Source organism: Ylistrum balloti, unplaced genomic scaffold (genome assembly GCF_031769215.1).
Source record: "Ylistrum balloti isolate Yb309-2 unplaced genomic scaffold, AGI_CSIRO_Ybal_v1 Utg371000, whole genome shotgun sequence".
NCBI lineage: Eukaryota > Metazoa > Mollusca > Bivalvia > Pectinida > Pectinidae > Ylistrum > Ylistrum balloti.
Window position 1 is genome coordinate 1,485,758 of NW_026782558.1, and position 18,441 is coordinate 1,504,198.

The 18,441-nt window shown below is 33.2% G+C and overlaps 1 protein-coding gene across 1 annotated transcript; it reads left to right on the top strand.

Annotated features, from left to right (window-relative positions):
- Positions 1-4,827: 4,827 nt before the first annotated feature.
- On the top strand, positions 4,828-17,556 carry LOC132559993 (neurotrypsin-like). The gene is made up of 8 exons (XM_060224642.1): positions 4,828-4,876; positions 12,318-12,461; positions 14,436-14,786; positions 14,932-15,112; positions 15,281-15,383; positions 15,923-16,322; positions 16,600-16,733; positions 17,392-17,556. The coding sequence occupies exons 1-8, from the start codon at positions 4,828-4,830 to the stop codon at positions 17,554-17,556; spliced, it is 1,527 nt and encodes a 508-aa protein (XP_060080625.1).
- The last annotated feature ends 885 nt before the right edge of the window (positions 17,557-18,441 follow it).

Consider the following 18,441-nt stretch of genomic DNA (forward strand, 5'->3'; position numbering starts at 1 on the left):
TTTTTTAATTATTATTTTTTTCAGAATGTGAGTTAATGAAGTTAACAAGTCGGTATTTTATGGATTTTTCTGTCTATCTTAACAACTGAGAATGAAAAACAATTATATACAATGTATAACAATACTGTACCGATCATCCTTTCATTGAAAATTCTACTCTAGGTTCCAGTTCTTGTGAAGTCGATTGTGCTTTTATATGTTGGTAAACTTTTTCCATCGGATACTTATTAATGATTTTTTTATTATGAATGTACCTTGCGAATTGTTACTTTCTGTTATACTGTGATGCGAATTGAGTCGAAGCGAAGTGAGTCGAAGCGATTTGTGCAATTTTATTTTTTTTTATCTTAGTTTTTCATCCTATGTCTCAATGATTATGCAAAAGACACACAAATACTATCCTCAAAATTCAGTAAATTTCGTAATTTTCAGATATCAGGAAGTTTTAGAGTTACGTCACATGTGTATTGTCTTAACTATGCTGATACCATTCCATTTAAGCTTATACTCCTCTGTAGGCGAAATGAGGTTATGTTAAGATATATTATAGTATAGATGGCACACTCGGTAAACTGCTACCGATTTTTTTCATTTATATTACACTGGATGACATAATAAAAGCTGTTGCCGTAGATCTCTGTTGTAAACAATAAATATCTTACTGTTTAGTCCCAATATCAATCAGTTTTGAAAATACATCTGAAAGATAAAATGACAGCACTTAGCTTTGTCAGATGCAGGTATGACATCTTTCCTTCAGTTCTATGAAGTTAGATAAATTCCATGCTGCTTTTTATGATGTGCGTTAAAGTTATATTGTTATAAACATGGTGAATTTTGCGAAATACCTATTCTTTTTAATCATCTGTGTATTTGTTACGGTTGTCATTGAGAAATATTTGGTTGCTTTGTGCGATATGAAGCTGGATGTATTTTATTTTCGTGAGTTTGCCTGATGGTTCAGTTGGTGTTTAATTTGGGAACGTGACATAACATACTTGGATTGACCAAAGTTTACATGGCGGTTGTCGTCGATGAAGAAAAAGACGCTTACTTTTGCAAAACACCTGGTCATATTTTCCTCGTGCATATCAGGAATCTCTGCGTAAATCTTGATATTGTTCATATTTTACCCTGGTTTTAGTTAATGTGTGCATTGGTTATGATTATGTTTACATGTTGGTATTTTCTTGTTTTTGTGTTCTTTTTGTTTGTTTGTTTGTTTATTTTTTTGTTGTTTTGCCGGCCTTTGACCGATAACGGTTTTGAATAAAGATTTGCTTTATTTGTCGGTGTCTCTATGTTGAACGTCGTCCGAAACAAGGATCATGACCATGACAGACAATAACAAGGTCAAATTTCTGCACAATATCCCAGATTATGAACATTGAAAATCCCTGTTACATCTACCAACACATTGCATACAAATATAAAGATAAAATTATTGATAGCTCGGTCCTGGTTTCATGTTAATAGTTTTAATTACGTCTGTCTATTTTTAGCCTAGGTTTAGTACGCTTGACCACACACTTCATAAACTGCATATTACGACCCAACCTTATGATATTCAAAGTACATCAATAATCCATTCCATGTATTCACGCTCACTAATATCATTATAATTTTAGCAATTCTTCTCTACGTATTTTTTAAAATTAAATTATTTTGCGTCAGTGCTAAATTCTATTATACCTGTTGATGGTGAAATGTATCAATACTTGTAAGGAAAACAGAGAATGCTAGTCCTGTAAGCTTTCTGTGTAATGAACGTCAGCCGTGTGTTCAATACTGCTCGCGGCGGCGGTAATATTGGCGCTAAGCGCTTTCAACACCATCAGCACTCGCTATCTGGTAAACTTGAACGACTGCTAGTTATCACCCAATACCAACGACTATAAGTAGTGGTCACCGACACCAGACGGACTTAAACTGACCAGTGACTGTGTGTGGTCAGAACTGGCAACATCTCTGACTCGGTAGGTACAAATTTTCTAATTCTGCTAAGTATAGACTATTTTATTTTTAGTCATTGTATTTCAGATATCAGATTTATTTATAAATATTTTGCTTCGCTTGTTTGTTCATAAAAATAACAACAAAAATAATTCGATTTTTATTTAATTCTGAATGTTGTTTTTTTTTATCTGTGTTTCTCGACACAAAAATGTAGAAGGTTCGTAATCTATTGATTTTCGCCACAGGAAGGAAAATAATTACAACTCAATACATTTGCATTAGTTATATAAAGTTAAAGAAACAGTTTCGATACATGAAGTGTCAATAAAGATAAAGATATTCCGATAAAATATATGTTATTAGAAATAAACTATTGCGATAAATGTATTTGCTACTAGAGATAAACTGTTCCGATAAATTTATTTGCCATTAGAGATGAATTATTCCGATAGATGTATTTGCTATCAAAAATTAACTATTCCGATAAATGTATTTGCCATTAAAGATAAACTATTCCAATAAATGTATTTGTCATAAGAGATAAACTATTCCGATAAATGTATTTGTCATTAGAGATATACTATTCCGATAAATGTATTTGTCATTAGAGATAAACTATTCCGATAAATGTATTTGTCATTAAAGATAAACTATTCTGATAAATGTATTTGTCAAAAATTAACTATTCCGATAAATGTATTTGTCATTAAAGATAAACTATTCCGATAAAAGTATTTGTCATAAGAGATAAACTATTCCAATAAATGTATTTGTCATAAGAGATAAACTATTCCGATAAATGTATTTGTCATTAGAGATATACTATTCCGATAAATGTATTTGTCATTAGAGATAAACTATTCCGATAAATGTTTTTGTCATTAGAGATAAACTATTCCGATAAATGTATTTGTCATAAGAGATAAACTATTCCGATAAATGTATTTGACATTAGAGATAAACGATTCCGATAAACGTATTTGACATTAGAGATAAACGATTCCGATAAATGTATTTGTCATTAGAGACAAACGATTCCGATAAATGTATTTGTCATAAGAGATGAACTATTCCGATAAATGTATTTGTCATTAGAGATATACTATTCCAATAAATGTATTTGTCATAAGAGATGAACTATTCCGATAAATATATTTGTCATTAGAGATTGTCATAAATGTATTTGCCATTAAAGATAAACTATTCCGATAAATGTAATGATAAACTATTCCGATAAATGTATTTGACAGAGATAAATGATTCCGATAAATGTATTGCTATTACACATAGACTATTACGATGGGTTTTATACAATCAACAAAAAATATTCTGGTAAACGAATTTTAATAGTGGCAAACTATGCAATAAATTTGTTCTTAGTATTGATCAATTATGTCATATTTATCTTAATATATTGTCAATAAAGACAGATAAAGTGATAAAATATTATTTGGATTACAACATTCCGATAAAAGCATTGTCAGTGAAGATGATGGTTTAGATAAACGTTATTGTAAAAAATCATACGAACGTATTTTCTGTAAAAGTATAGTTCGCTTAAAACTATTTCTCGACTTGTTTCGAAAAGCTCGAAACCTGTAGGATGTAAAAAGATATATAAGATATTTATGGTAATGTATTTGAAACAAGTTATTTATATTATGAAGATATTTCCAGTATAATTTATATCGGTTTGTTAAACTGACAACCATTACAATGTCCGCTATAGTATAAACAGAAATACATTCTGTGTCGATCACATGTTTGATTTCATAGCATCGTTAACTTAAAAAAAACATTTTGATGATTGAGAATAAAGGTCGATAACACGATACATTTCTAATCATCTGATAAGTGTAATGTTATTACATATCAGATAGACTCTGAATTAAAGCAATAAAAAACACAATCATCCGACTCTCGAGAGCTCTTATCTTATCGTGGAGTGAGGTTAACCAACATCATCGCATGAACCAGCAGTATCATATTTTATCTGAAAACTTAATTTGGCTATACAATTGGTTGGTCAAGGCGCTGCGATTTTCGTTAATTTTAATTCTCGATGTTAATCGTTTTAAGTGTGAATAATTATTTGTAGCTTATCCATTAAGAATAAATCTATGCTTTATTTTTTAATTTTTTTTTCCTGCTACTGATAATTAGTTCAGATATTTCGGCTGTTTCCATTTTTGTAAAAACACTAGGTGTTATTGATATGCAAATATTAAGGATTTCAAGGTTACGTCATTTTTATGATAAATGCATACATCTTTCTTAATATTTCGGAGCATATTCACTTTTTCTTTTCGTCGGAAACAAGAAATAAATGTCATTTTAGACTTTTTTTCCGTGCTGCTAAAATGAGAAGCGATATACCTTCAGTAGCGCGCGGAGCACTCGTTCAATCCATTTCCCTTATTTTTGAGCTTGGTAGGATTTCAGAAGGTGTTAACACTCTGTGGATATCAATTTTCCTCAAACGAGCTTGATAAGAATACTTTTACTACAATTCAATTCATTCATGTTTATGTTTAGCAAAGCCTGTTAATAAATCTGACAGGAAGCAGTACATGTTGTTGCTATTTTACAGATTCCGATATCAGGAATTTCGGATTCCACAAATTTAATGACCATATTTGGATCAACTTCCGCTGACGCTATCCACTAGTCACGCATACCCAAGCGAGGATAGTTTAATCAGTACGTCACAAATATTAAAAAAACACATCGACTATAAAACAGATTAGAGTGTGAAAAATTCTCCACTTTTCTCACGTCTTCGCCACTCTCGACATCGCTACAGAAGATACACTGCCTTTTTATATCTACAAACTATAACCATCACAGCAATTATTGTACAAGGTTCTCAGCATGTCTTCGATATCTTTGTTGGTCCTGCTCTGGTTGCCCTGTATAGCAGGTAAGTCAAATTTCATTCGTTAAGATACATAATTCATAACCAAAAATAAATATTTAAAGATTTAATGGAAGTAGTTACTAAATCATGCCTCGTATTACCATTGTTTTTAAGTACTAATTTTTCTTCTATAATTCTTGTTGAATAAGAATTTTCTGAGATAATCTTTGAACCAACTTGTTTATTGATTTCAAAATATTTTTTAGCCAAATTCGGTATCTTAGCATCAGTAATGCATTTTTTTAGAAAAAAAAACATACATCTCAACTAACGTAATTGATTTGTCAACACAATAATGAGAAATGCCCTATGGGTTTTTTGGACATCAATTCGTCCATTCATTATATTTTTTAATTTGTCAAATCCATTTCGCTCCTGAACTGATGCCTTGCTTTGGTCTGTGTTGAAGTAATTGATGTTTTGTACGAAACGGTAACCGGATGAAGAAATAATCAGATTAATTTCTTGACTGTGATCGATATCGATTATGTGATATCAGTGACGTCAGTTCCGCTATGATTAGTTTAATAAAAGTCCAAATCGATTTTTCCTTTGGTTACGGAGACCAAGACAGACTTTAATGGCAATTTTTCATATTCTGAAAAGCCTCATCTTTTTTTTTTCTTGAAATAAAACACTCTGGATCTGTTACATGTTTTATCTTCAACGAATTAAATTGCTTTCAGGTTAAAGTTACGCATAGAAAGTGTTCTATCTCTAACTTCAGCTATCATTCGGTGCGAGATTCTGCAATACAAAATTTTGGTTTTAATTCTGTGACGAGCGAGAAAAACAGAATTTGAAATTTTAAGAATTTATGAGTGTAAATATAAATAATAACTGACTTCGAAAATTGTAATAAAATCGGCAACTACACACATGAGATTTGAAACAAGATTAAAGCATTGACAGAGATTGTAATAAAAAAGTAATGAGAATAGTGATATGTGTGAATCCTGGAGCCCAATTCCAGATATTTGCTGAAATTATGTAACATAAACACCAATATTAAAACATGAATGTTTCTTATAGTCTCTTTGATTAAAAATACCAATTTCCTAAGAATCAGTACGAGAATTGAAAAAAATAAGTTTAATTTCGTAAGAAATAGGCTTGAACATAAAGTGCATACGACTTTAATTTAGACAAGAAAGAAAACCTGAAGGGAGATATAAGGATCAACGATATTCTACAGTTCTGTATTAGGACTTGCCAATATGACATGTAAATCTTATAATTGTTTATATATTTTGTCTTCATTTCATCGATATAACGGTTTCGTTAGTAATACTATTGGATAATTTTTAAATGTATATTGCAACAGAGTTAATGTCTGAAGATCGCTGTGCTGAAGGACTGAAAGGTCATAATTGTGGGCGTAAAACCCCTTAAATCAATACACATAGAATAAAGAATATTTTTAATGTAGAATGTCACTCCATCAAAGTTATCATAAGTCTAACAATTTAAAAGACTCAGTGCAATAACATTTTAAATAAAAAAAGTCACTAAATTGATACTAAAGTCACGATAAATATGATGTTTAAAGGATACACGACGCTCACCCTTCCGGGACTTCTTATTTTATTTCCATTGAACCTTTTTGTGAGTCTACATGTGAATCTTATCATTGTTCATATTTTATCTTCGTTTCATCGATATTAATTTTGAATTACGGTTTCTTTAATAAATCTATTAACATGCTGTTTTTGTTGCTTTGTTTTATTACTATTGTTTGCAATTTTTTTTATTTGGATGCTTTTCAATGTCAGTTCCTGCTTTTTGTAGTCATACAAACAGGGTATTTGCCTCTTTATTTCAAAATTTTTAAATTTTTGATTAATTCTTAGAAAGAATTATTTTTAAATATTTAACAAACCCTCATAATCAGGGTTAGTCTTACTCCACAATGAATTTCTTTCATTTCATATACAAACATTTAATGTGCTATTGAATATCAAGAAAATCGATAGGTTGCTTGTAAACATTATATTTCGTAACAAATCGTGGCCATGGCACACGAATGTACAATTATGGAAAAAGAATCAACGTATATAACAGTAAATATAGATATATCGTCACTCCTCCATCCACGTAACTGAATTAAACATTCATATATACAAGTATTAACAGACCAGAATAATCATTGCCCACATTCACACGAGGAATATATATATATTTGTTTTCCTATGCCACTGGCTAGAAATTGTGTGACGTCTTTCTCAGCACATTCAAACCTCTGGTCACTTATCTGATATTATGATATAGAAGATTAATAAAGATAAGTGTCAGGTTTATGATGACATCAATGTAACGATTGGTATTAGTATTATCAATGTCCACTTACACTTGCCAACATCTTCTGTCTTCAGTTAATCTATCATACGAATGGAAAATTCATTTAAATCATACTGTGGTCGATTGTTTTACTCGTTGTTAAAACCGTGGTAATTTTTCAAGAATATGGTTGACCGATAATACATTGCGCTATACAGATGTTACACCATACAGAGTGACTGATTGTTGAACTGATACAAAAAATCAATTATGGTTTAATCTATACAAGACCTATTCCGTGGTGAATACAGAATTCTAAGACTGACCATACTTTCAAATGATCACATAAGCAGCTGTGAGATTCCATAGGGAATGATCGTCAGCCTTTAATGGGTTCACGTAATTGCTCTGATGGCGTGCAATATGTGACGTACACCAGGTCACCAAGGACCGATGTGTCCTTGACCAACGGTGGACATGTAATACAACGTTTAATAACAGTACCACATTCGTCATCGAGAAATGATTGTCTGTGCTCTTTCGAGTCGTCTGTCGAGACAGGTTTAATAATGAATATGATATTACCCTTTCAACGCCAGCCATTTATTGGCTTCTTTTTATCCTTCGTTTGGTTTCCTGTAACACGGGTGACAAAAATCTTATTTCAGTCTGATGCAGGGAAATGGCATATACTGTTTCAGGGCCTTTCTAAAGCTGCTTTCTGATCAATTTTAGGTTGTAAATGGTGTACTGTTTCAAGGCCTTTCTAAAACTGCTTTATGATAAATTTTATATTGTATATAGTGTATTTTTAAATGACTTCTGACTTGATATATATATTACATTCCTATGTACCGTATATTTCGTGTCTTTTATATTCTAGTATGTTTGAATACTAATTTTTACAGTCCAAATGATGGAACTTATTTGAAATGTCTTGATATGAAACTTTGGCAATGTCGTTATCTAATTAAATTTTCCCTGAATCAATCTTCACATAGAGTAATTTGAGGCAGGTCAACAATGTGTCATATACAACGTATGCATGATAGCTCCACATAAAATTGATTAGCTTTCTTCTTTCTCTGTACACACACAAATCGTAATGTTGTTCTACAGAAATTGAAGGCAACAGAACGGTTACGCCTACACAGTAACAATTATCACTGACAAAATAACTTATTGTAAAATTTTATGAAAACGCGAATTAGATTATTTAGAAAGGTAAAAAAGGTGTAGAATTCACTATGACTATTTCCAGTCAACAAGTCAAGGTATCGGAGACAAACATCAGTATTCAAAAAATAATTTTCTGTCTCGTATTGCATAAAGATATCTTGTGACAAATATCAAAAGATTTTCAGAAACAATATTAAAATGAGGGATCTAAAATATTCTTTATCTAAGAATGATTCAAATATAAATGGAAGAGTGAATTGAATGGAAAATTGCGTATAATACAGAAGTTCATTACATATTCATAAAATTTTCGTACCAACTGCCAACTTGTCCTTCCGCCTTTACGAATATATGTTGCTTGCACCGACTCTGTACTTGGGATCGCCGTAATCAGAGTTTGAAACAACGTCACCATCAGTTGTCAGTTGCTGGTAAAAGAAAATCGTGATAAAGAGTTAGCGAAATATGTACAGATATTCATTCATATTTGTGATTATACCATCGTGTTGTTGAATCTAGTTTCTTAAAATAGTGGTGAGGCTAACTTCCTGTTATGACACCGGCCATGATGGATGGGTATTTTCCAATTACTGAGGTAAACCAATACGTCCATCCTCAGTCGTGCCTAAAAATAACAATGATATGAACAGTTCAATCTATTTCTGGTAGTTAAATAGAAAAGCGTGCATTCATAAGTATGTAAATTACGTTGGAAAAGATTTTCCATCTTAAAATCCAGGTATCCCAGATCGGACGAAAACGTAGCCGTGATAGTGGAATTTTTTCAGAGAAAAATATTAAAACACACATGCATGCATCAAAATTAGGTACATAGGCAATCTTAACGGTTTAAGATTACAGTATAAAATAAAAACTAATTTGTTTTAATGACTTTGTTTGGTGTCTTATTTATTTCAGTCCTTTGTCTTATTTAATTAGATATATCAATCTCTTGAACATTTGTAACCTTAATCGAATCAACCTGTTACGACATGTACAATATTAATACATTAATACCGTTTACGACATGTAAAATACATTAATACCGTTTACGACATGTAAAATACATTAATACCGTTTACGACATGTAAAATACATTAATACCGTTTACGACATGTAAAATACATTAATACCGTTAACGACATGTAAAATACATTAATATCGTTTACGACATGTAAAATACATTAATATCGTTAACGAAATGATAAATCTAAAAATAAGTGATATGCTTTCGTCATTGTCTAAGTGAACAAATTCAGTTTGATTCAACAAAAATGCTGACTATAACACTTTGATAAATTGACCTTGAAACATCTGAAAAGTTCACGGTGGATAGAAAATTCCGATACCTGTTGGAAAAGTCATTGATCTAAGGGTTGGCTAACTCGGCCTCTCACGGATTTTTATGAATGGAATTCCTCAACCATAGTTCATTAAGTAGTAATTTGTAGGCGGTATGTTGTTGATAAGTTTAGAAAACAGATAGGTACCATTCCGCGATACCATAACTTGCATGCTTATCTTTACAATTTAATAAAATCAGATTCCGGAAGTTATGTTACCATTCAAATAACACCAAACGAACCATCAGAACTGCTGTTAATGAACATTTTTTACGAAGTTTACTGAAAATAATAAAAGTCTTTTTTTGTCTTTATTCTTCGATATCAAATAGACATTAGATTAATAAGGTGACCATGCTCGGTGGATTTAGTTCTGGCAGGATTTCGTTTCCCAGCATGTGGTGAACACTACGGAAGCATACTAGAAAAACAAGTGGTAGACCTGATACAGGCAGATAACAGTCAGGAGGGGGCCACCGTAAATAGCTAAAACATTTATTTTTAGTAGACCGCATCGAATCATTGATCGTTAAATGAGTATTTCCATCCGACCTGAATCAAATTTATCAGAAATATTACGAATATTTACAAATGCGAAACATTACTTGATATGTCATACGATTTAATGGGATTTCTGTATCCACGTATTATGTTGCTATGTTTCTTAGTTTTATCGTGTCTGGATAACAAATTTGGTTGGAATGTCGAAAGGTCACTGCAATTATGTACTGTTATCACCTCAAATTATTTATGTATGTATAATAGATGTTTGATCATCTCTGAAGACGGAAAGGAACAAATCATTTAACAAAACGGTGCGTCTTCATGTGAGTTAAGCAAGGTTATTCTGTAACCTCCGTTTGTAATTCAGGAATATATCTCACAGCTAACATAATTTTCATTCAGATACGAATCAAGACGGCAGGAATCTTACTTATGTAGACGGTATCACCAGCGCTGGTGATTTAACAGGCGAAGCATTCATTCTGAAACAAATTTATCAGGCGACAATCAAAACCATGTAAATTCTTTCTTAATTCCTCAGAGTGGATCCAATCAATTTGATTAAGTCTGCGAGAAATGCAGGCTCTTAACTGGTTCACGCGCATACACATTCCCCGTCGACATGAACTGTTAATTACTAATTAACGGTAATTGGGCAACGCTAAATTCCAACAGATTTTAGAATTGGATATTTTTTTATAAAGTTTACGTATACAGCATGGCGCCAGAATTTCTATTTTAAACATAAATGGTAGGTTTAACATAAGACGCTTTGCCTTCGAAGTAAAACTATTCTTTGGTTACACTTCTGAACTTTTCGCACTTTTAAGATAAAGAAAGGTTATATTACCTCTCAGAACTTTAGATACAATATTTTCGTAGTAAGGTTAACAGGTGCGAATTATATTTGAAAGGTTATTATCAAAATACTACACGAATGCAAAATCTTAAGTCTAGTTTTATTTTTGGCACGGTAATTGTCTTAAGATAATTGTACAGGCTTTTGATAAGTATCTATACAGAAAAAAAAATCAGAAAAAAATCGGGGTAACTTGAGGGAATGCTGATGCAGAAGGATTAGAATATCAATAAAAATATCTAGCTTTTTATATCACTCTTATCTTCACAATTTGAAAAAAAATCAAGAATGCATTTTCTTCAGTAATTGCTGGTTGTGAATTTGTCTTCAGTGTTTACATCAACAAACATTCATTGATAGTTCAGAGCGTACATTTTCTCTCCTATCCATTGTCCGTTTCGGATTGATGTTTTATGACTATCGAATTCTGAATTTGTATCAAAATGTGCCATTCTTTCTGGGGGGGGGTTTCTCTTACAATGTTTGAGATTTTAAGTGTTAAACACTGCTGGTTGAATTTATGCTCACGAGGTTTGTAATAATCTACGTTTTTATTACTTTGGATAGTGACGCCCGTCACACTTGGCAGCCTGTCTTTGAAGTTTGAAGTGTTTGAAATCATCAGATATACGAAAAGTACAAAAATTGAATTATGGGGATATCGAACGTCCCCCATTTGGATTTTCGAAGTTTTATTTTTTTCTGGCCTCACCTAAGTGTAAAAAAATGGTCCTTACCATCACGAATTTAGGAGGATCAATTTAATTCATTATATAGTGTTACTGTAATTAATTCTAAATTTGTATTAAAATGTGCCATTCACTTGTTGGTGTTTTAGTAAAATCTTAATTCTCTTTATTCGTGTGAGTTTGTTGAATGTTTACATATCAACATTATTAACATAAAACATAACAATTTTTGACGCATATCGATCATAAAGATTCATGAAGAGCGAAGAAATATAACAGTCGTAAAATATTTTCTTGTGTTGTATGATATGACGATTGACATTTCAACCTTGTTTTCTCACTGTTGGAATTATATTTGCTAATAGATAATTTGTTATGTGTTCGTACAGTTATACTCCAAGAATGAAAATTTTATCCAGACTTAAAGTGTAAAACACTTGTTTAGAATAACTCTTTATATATAAACAATGGCTGCATTCCTAATAGCTTTGTTTACTGGACAAGCATATTGGAAAATATTTGTTATTGTTGTTGGTCGTCGTCGTCGTTGTGGATGTTGTTAATTCTAAAAAAACATATTTTTATCTACTTAGCTAATGCCGTAGACTTCCCGTTGGAGCTTTGCCCCTACCTGCCTGGTGAATGTCGGGAGGAATGTGCCTTTAAGTTTGTCCACAAATGGGGTATTCCTCTCTGTGCCGCTGAAGGCTACCATTGCTGTGCCCCGGACTATTTAGGTAAGTTCCTTAAGATCAGCTCAACGTTAAAAGAAAAAATCTCACTGAATGAAATAAAAAAAATCACTAACAATACCTAACCTTGTTCTCTTTTGAGAACGTGACATTACTTGCTTGGATTGACCAAAGTTTACATAGCGGGTGTCTTCGATGAAGAAGAAAACGCTTACTCTTTCAGAAAGCCTGGTCTTATTTACCTTGTACTTGTTCATGGGTCTCAATGTTAACCTTTCTTTTGTTCATATTTTGCTCTTGTTTTATGGAATTTGAGCTTGGATTATGATTATGTTGACATGTTGGTATTTTCTTGATGTTTACTAATACCGAACAAAAAGGTAGCACGTTGGTCGCTTGGCTACATCTTACGGAAACAATGCAAACCACTAAAATATTCAGAGGCCAGGGGTTAATGATTTGTTCCTCGAGAAGCGATAGCCAAGGTTCAAAAGTGTCTGTATTATTGGGAAATGAGTACAATTCCGGATTATTTCATTGCATTTAAAAGGATTTATGCTTTCTTTGAACTGAGAATTAATTCAACAAATATGCAAAAAGACGTTGATTTTTCCATTAGATTTAAATAAACCCGATTCCAATAGGCATTCGTCATAAACATTTTTTTTTTTGTTACAATGTTCTACCGAAAGATGGACAGATGAGAAGGGAACACTGTTGTCACTAACATATCACCATGAAATGTGTTGCTTTTTATGGTTTCATATAGAAACCTCGTGACAAATTCCGTTAAAACGAAGACCCCCTCTGACACGAGGCTGTCTAATTTCCTTACCGGAAATCTATATCAGTATTTGAGGATATACATTAATACGTCTAGTGATTCATAACAAAACAAATTATCGTCCAGAAACTAGGACACCTTCCATCTTAATTAAAACTCTCAAATAAGAAAAAACCAATGTATGATCGATCGATTTTATTGATTTTTATTTGGGGAAACATCTTATTCTCCGTGTAAATGAGATATAATTATCGTTGATTTAAACGTGAATGTTTCTGTATGTTTTCTTCCACTTTGATGATCAGTATTAACGATATTCTTATATGACAAATGACTGATTTTAAAAACGCCTATCACAGCATTTTGACAAAGTGATATTTGCGATAATGAAAATGTGTTTATCTTTCCTATCCTAGATGTTTCAGATCAATTAATGTTTATTGACTTATTACACGCGTTCTTACAACCTAGAAGCCTTGATGTGGTAAATCAGTCATGATGATCTAACGCCTTGCTGATACAAACCAGGGTTCTTCCTAACAAGACACTTAATTTTGGATGTTGTAAATGGTGAAACTTTACACCTAGAAAATCATGACATTTGTCAGATTCCATCGTTCAACATCAGTTTACTGTGTTCTGTTCTCGTCAGGATAACCGCTACAGTTTCTCTGTAATAGATTGTCGATGTTAGCGTCAATTCTTTCTAGATTTTTACTACTCAAAACATGTTTCCCTATATACCACGTTATAACTCGTTCGACGTGGTACGAAAATTATCAAATATATGAAAATTATGAAATTTGTTGAATTACGGGGCTAATACACATTTGAACATTCATTCGATCATCTAGGCTTTAAACTTTAGGACCTTGGCATCACTGATGAGTCGTAGAAGGACCAAAGAGGGCATTCATAGTGATCGTTCGGACTTTCCAAATTTGTAATGATGGGACGGTGAATGGCCGGCTTGCTGCATATTATAGTCCAATCTCATGACGCAAATTGAATTGTAAGATCTTAAGATCTTTCTATTAGTACTTCACTGGCTAATAACTTCCTTAAGGTGACTTTCCCAAGGTTCTATTTTTGTCTGTGTAATGTTACCCAGGTCTCGTTATATGGGTCGGGATTTCAACGAGATACATCTTGTGTGTGACGTCAGAGTGACAGATTAACAATATAGGTGTGTCGGTAACAAAACCAATCATGTGATTTTTTTTATATATTTACAGTAAAACAAATGGAAGAATTGAAGAAAACCACTACGGAAGCATTACCGTCTACAACACCTTCTACCACAACTACTACCACAACTACCACAACACCAGCTCCAACCACCACACCCACAACCACCTTAAGACCAAGCACGACCACCATCACAATGGCGGACGTTGTGATCACTTCAACAGCAACTCCAGAACAGGCATTACCGGACCTTCCACAAGGCAATCAACCATTCATCCCGCAGCTTCCCCTAGAGGAAGAACGTCCGGACCAAGAGATGCCCTTTCAGAATCAAGAACTTCCCTTGGGTGATCAGCCACAAGAGCCGGCTTATGACCTCCCAAATACTATCAACACAGGTTAGCATGTTTTATATATCGCTTTGCATGCATATACTCTGTGTATATCTGAGTACTAAAGTATCATTTTTTTCTTGTGTTGATATTTTATATGAATACAGTTTTTAAAAAATTAAATAGACTAAACCAATGTTTTGTTTGACAGGGTCAGATTGTGGACAACCATTTTTCAATCAACGAGTGAAGAGGATTATAGGTGGTAGTGTAACAAAGCGAGGAGCTTGGCCTTGGCAAGTTGCCTTCCGGTATATGAGTGGTGCTTATCTCTGTGGTGGAGCCCTTATCAACGACCGCTGGGTAGTAACTGCGGCTCATTGTTTTAAACGGTAAGGCTACAAATCTAAACATTTCTCGGATTTACATATATCACAAATGTTTATTTTATATGTCATATGAACAGAATAACTTTCGTTCACATAAATTGTTTACAGTCGTTTTTATTTTATTTTGAACTTATTTTCAATAAGATAACACGATGAATTATCTATAAACAGGCAGTTTAACACAGCAGCCCATTGGAGAGTCAGTGTTGGGATCCATGATATTGCCGGAAAAGATCTTCACAGAAAGGATATAGCAATCAAACGAATTATCAAGGTAAATAGTCATTCTTTGTGTGTGTTTCTCTTACTTGCTTTACACATTCGGATTGTCTCCTTGTTGAACATAATCCGATAGTACCCTACCGGTAAAGACCTGCTCTCCGCCCGCCATGATAACTAGTCAGAGAACTCCACAGACCAAGACTATACAACAGCCCCTTTATATTGAATAAGAACTATTCCTGGACTCTCTCTCTCTCTCTCTCTCTCTCTCAGTATATCTACAGACTTCATTTATCATAAATTACCCCATTATTCTATAAAAAAAAGTTTCATACTTCCGACATTCACACTGTATTTATGGTATGAGCATGATAACAATACCGATGCAAAAAGTCAGTAATTGCAAGTAGCAAGATCATACTTACCACCTCATTTGCGACGTGCTTCAGTCGCTTTTGCTCCGTTTTATACTTTACATTCTATCGCCTCAGGGGAAAAAATCTTCCCTTTTCGGAACATAGGGTTCTATTTCTAGAATTTTAAAATTCCTTTTCGCTGCATTTGTTCACAGTGTTATTTATGTACTTCCAGCATCCATTCTACCGAAAGGATTCTGAAGGTATGGCGTTAAACAAAACACTTCCTTCCCATCACCACTATCGACATGATATCGCCTTGGTTGAGCTGGCAGAAGCAGTTGATATGAACTCGCCTTATACTCGGCCGATATGTCTTCCGACTCACGGGAATCCTCGTTTTCCTCCTACTAATGAAATCAACAAACGGCTGGAGGAGGAGTTAGTAAGGGAAACAGAAGACGAGTTGTTGAGGGAAGAAGCTGTAAGGGAGGCTTTACCGGAGTTCACCCAATATATGTGGAGGAACCGAAGGGACGCTGATTTGGAAAATGTTGATGCAGATAATCATATAAGTCTTTATGACGTAGAGCGCTTTGGAGAGTGCTACATCACAGGATGGGGAGACACGAAGGGTACGTAATGACATTATGTTTTTAAAAGTTTAAAAATGGAAAATGTTAATTTTTCACTTCTGCACTTTACTGTATTATTACAAACATAGGAAAAGGCAATACATTTATTTAATTGTAAACGGTTTAGCAATTGCAAACTATTTAGTAATATTCCTTACCGTATCCCGAATATTAAGTGATTGATAAAAGTTAGAAAAATGAATAAAATGATTGACTCTTTTTATGATCTATACAATAGGTTGAAGAAGTTTCTTGTATATAAACACCTACATTACAGGTACTGGGGAGGTGACAAAGTTGCAACAGGTCCGCGGTCACGTCAGCAGTGCTGATGAGTGCAGTAAATATTGGAAACGAGAGATTGATGATGATATGATCTGCTTCGGAGATGGAACAAAAGGACCATGTTTGGTAAGAATTTCACAGAAAGTGACTTCAGATAGCATCCTATCAGTTGACTTTTTTAAGGAGTTCATGACACGTTAATTATTCTTTCTGTCTACGGTCTTCTGGTTCCATTGTTAAAGTTGTAAGGTCACTACATTAATTTTGTTGATGTTACATCTTTGTATAAGGATAGCATACCATATTTTGATCAGACTCAGGCCTTCGTGTGTTAAACTTCAGTTTTGTTGTCGTCATTAAAGAAGCTTTACTTAGGTTCTGATAATCGGGTTGTTTTGTGCTGTAATGTTGTCCCAGTTTAATTGACGCAAAGAGTTTTCATCTGTTATGAACAACGTCATTTTCCTTTGTTACTGAAATTTTCTGTAAAAAAAAAAAAAAAAAAAAAGTTTAGCTTACTCTCCCTGTACTTTTTCAGGAGTTTCTGTGTAAATATTGCTTTTGTTCATATTTTGTCCTAGTTTTATTGCATTTGAGTTTGGATTTTGCTTATGTTGACATATCGGTATTTTAGCCATGTGACATGCACTGTTTGGAAACCTTAGAATTACCATTGAGGGTTCGTTAATATGAGAAGTTGTAGATAAGAATTTGTTCATACATGTAGATTACTCCATACTTCCGAGATTCCATTGTAATTAGTCTCTTTTGTCTTTATTTTCAGGGCGATTCTGGTAGTCCAATGTCGTGCAAATACAAGGGTCGCTTCTACGTGGTTGGCGTGGTGTCCTGGGGGTCAGATGACTGTAACCGGAAGGGATATCCTAGTGTTCTCACTCGAATGACATCTTACCACGATTGGATAAGGGAGATTATCTCGGAAGGTTGAGACGAAATGAAAACTTTATCAGACCACAAACATCTGGGGCCAGCTGTTCTCCAGGAAATTTTGACCTTTCACTTAAGACAAAAGTAAACAATATTACTTGCAACACATTATTGAATTTATTATCAGTATAGTAGAAAAATTGAGACAGTTCGTGTCAATACATTCCATTGTATACCAAGTTCACAGCTCACAGTTATATCAATTTTGCTTTAAACAGGGTAAAGTTGAATATCGATATGATACATTTCTTTCTTCTAATTGCAAAATCTGTACTTTTCAAGTGGAATTTGAAAAAAAAATCTATTTCGATTAAATTCAGTATTTAATTTGGAGCCATACATGCAGGAAAACCTACGTAAACATTCTATTTGATTGTTTTGTTGTTGAAATTGAATTAAAAAATGAAGTTTTACTTTTGTTTGTGTGTTATATAAATCTGAAAAAGTATGTTTGATAACATGAATCTCGTCTATGACAAATAAATCCATGGTTTTTTTTTTCACATTGCGATAAACTGTTATGTTGATCATCGCAAATAACATGTCATGCAAAGTTAGATGTCAGAACGGTCAAAGGATGTAAAGCTGATTGTTTAATATCTAAAAAGAGGGGATGATGACAAAATTAAATAGCAGAAGAAGGCTTACAAAAACAATAAATATCGGCATGCTTTAAACTTCATTCGACCACAAAATGGAGAATTTATGAACAACGAAGTAAACAAATCTGAGACAAGAACTGCCAAAGTTACAAAGTTAAATATATGAAACAAACACAAAAACATGTAAAATTGATACAACAGAAACGACATATAGAAAGTTGAATAACAGACACATCAGTGAATGTAAAGTTAAATTGCAGAAACAATAGAGTAAGCAAAGAATG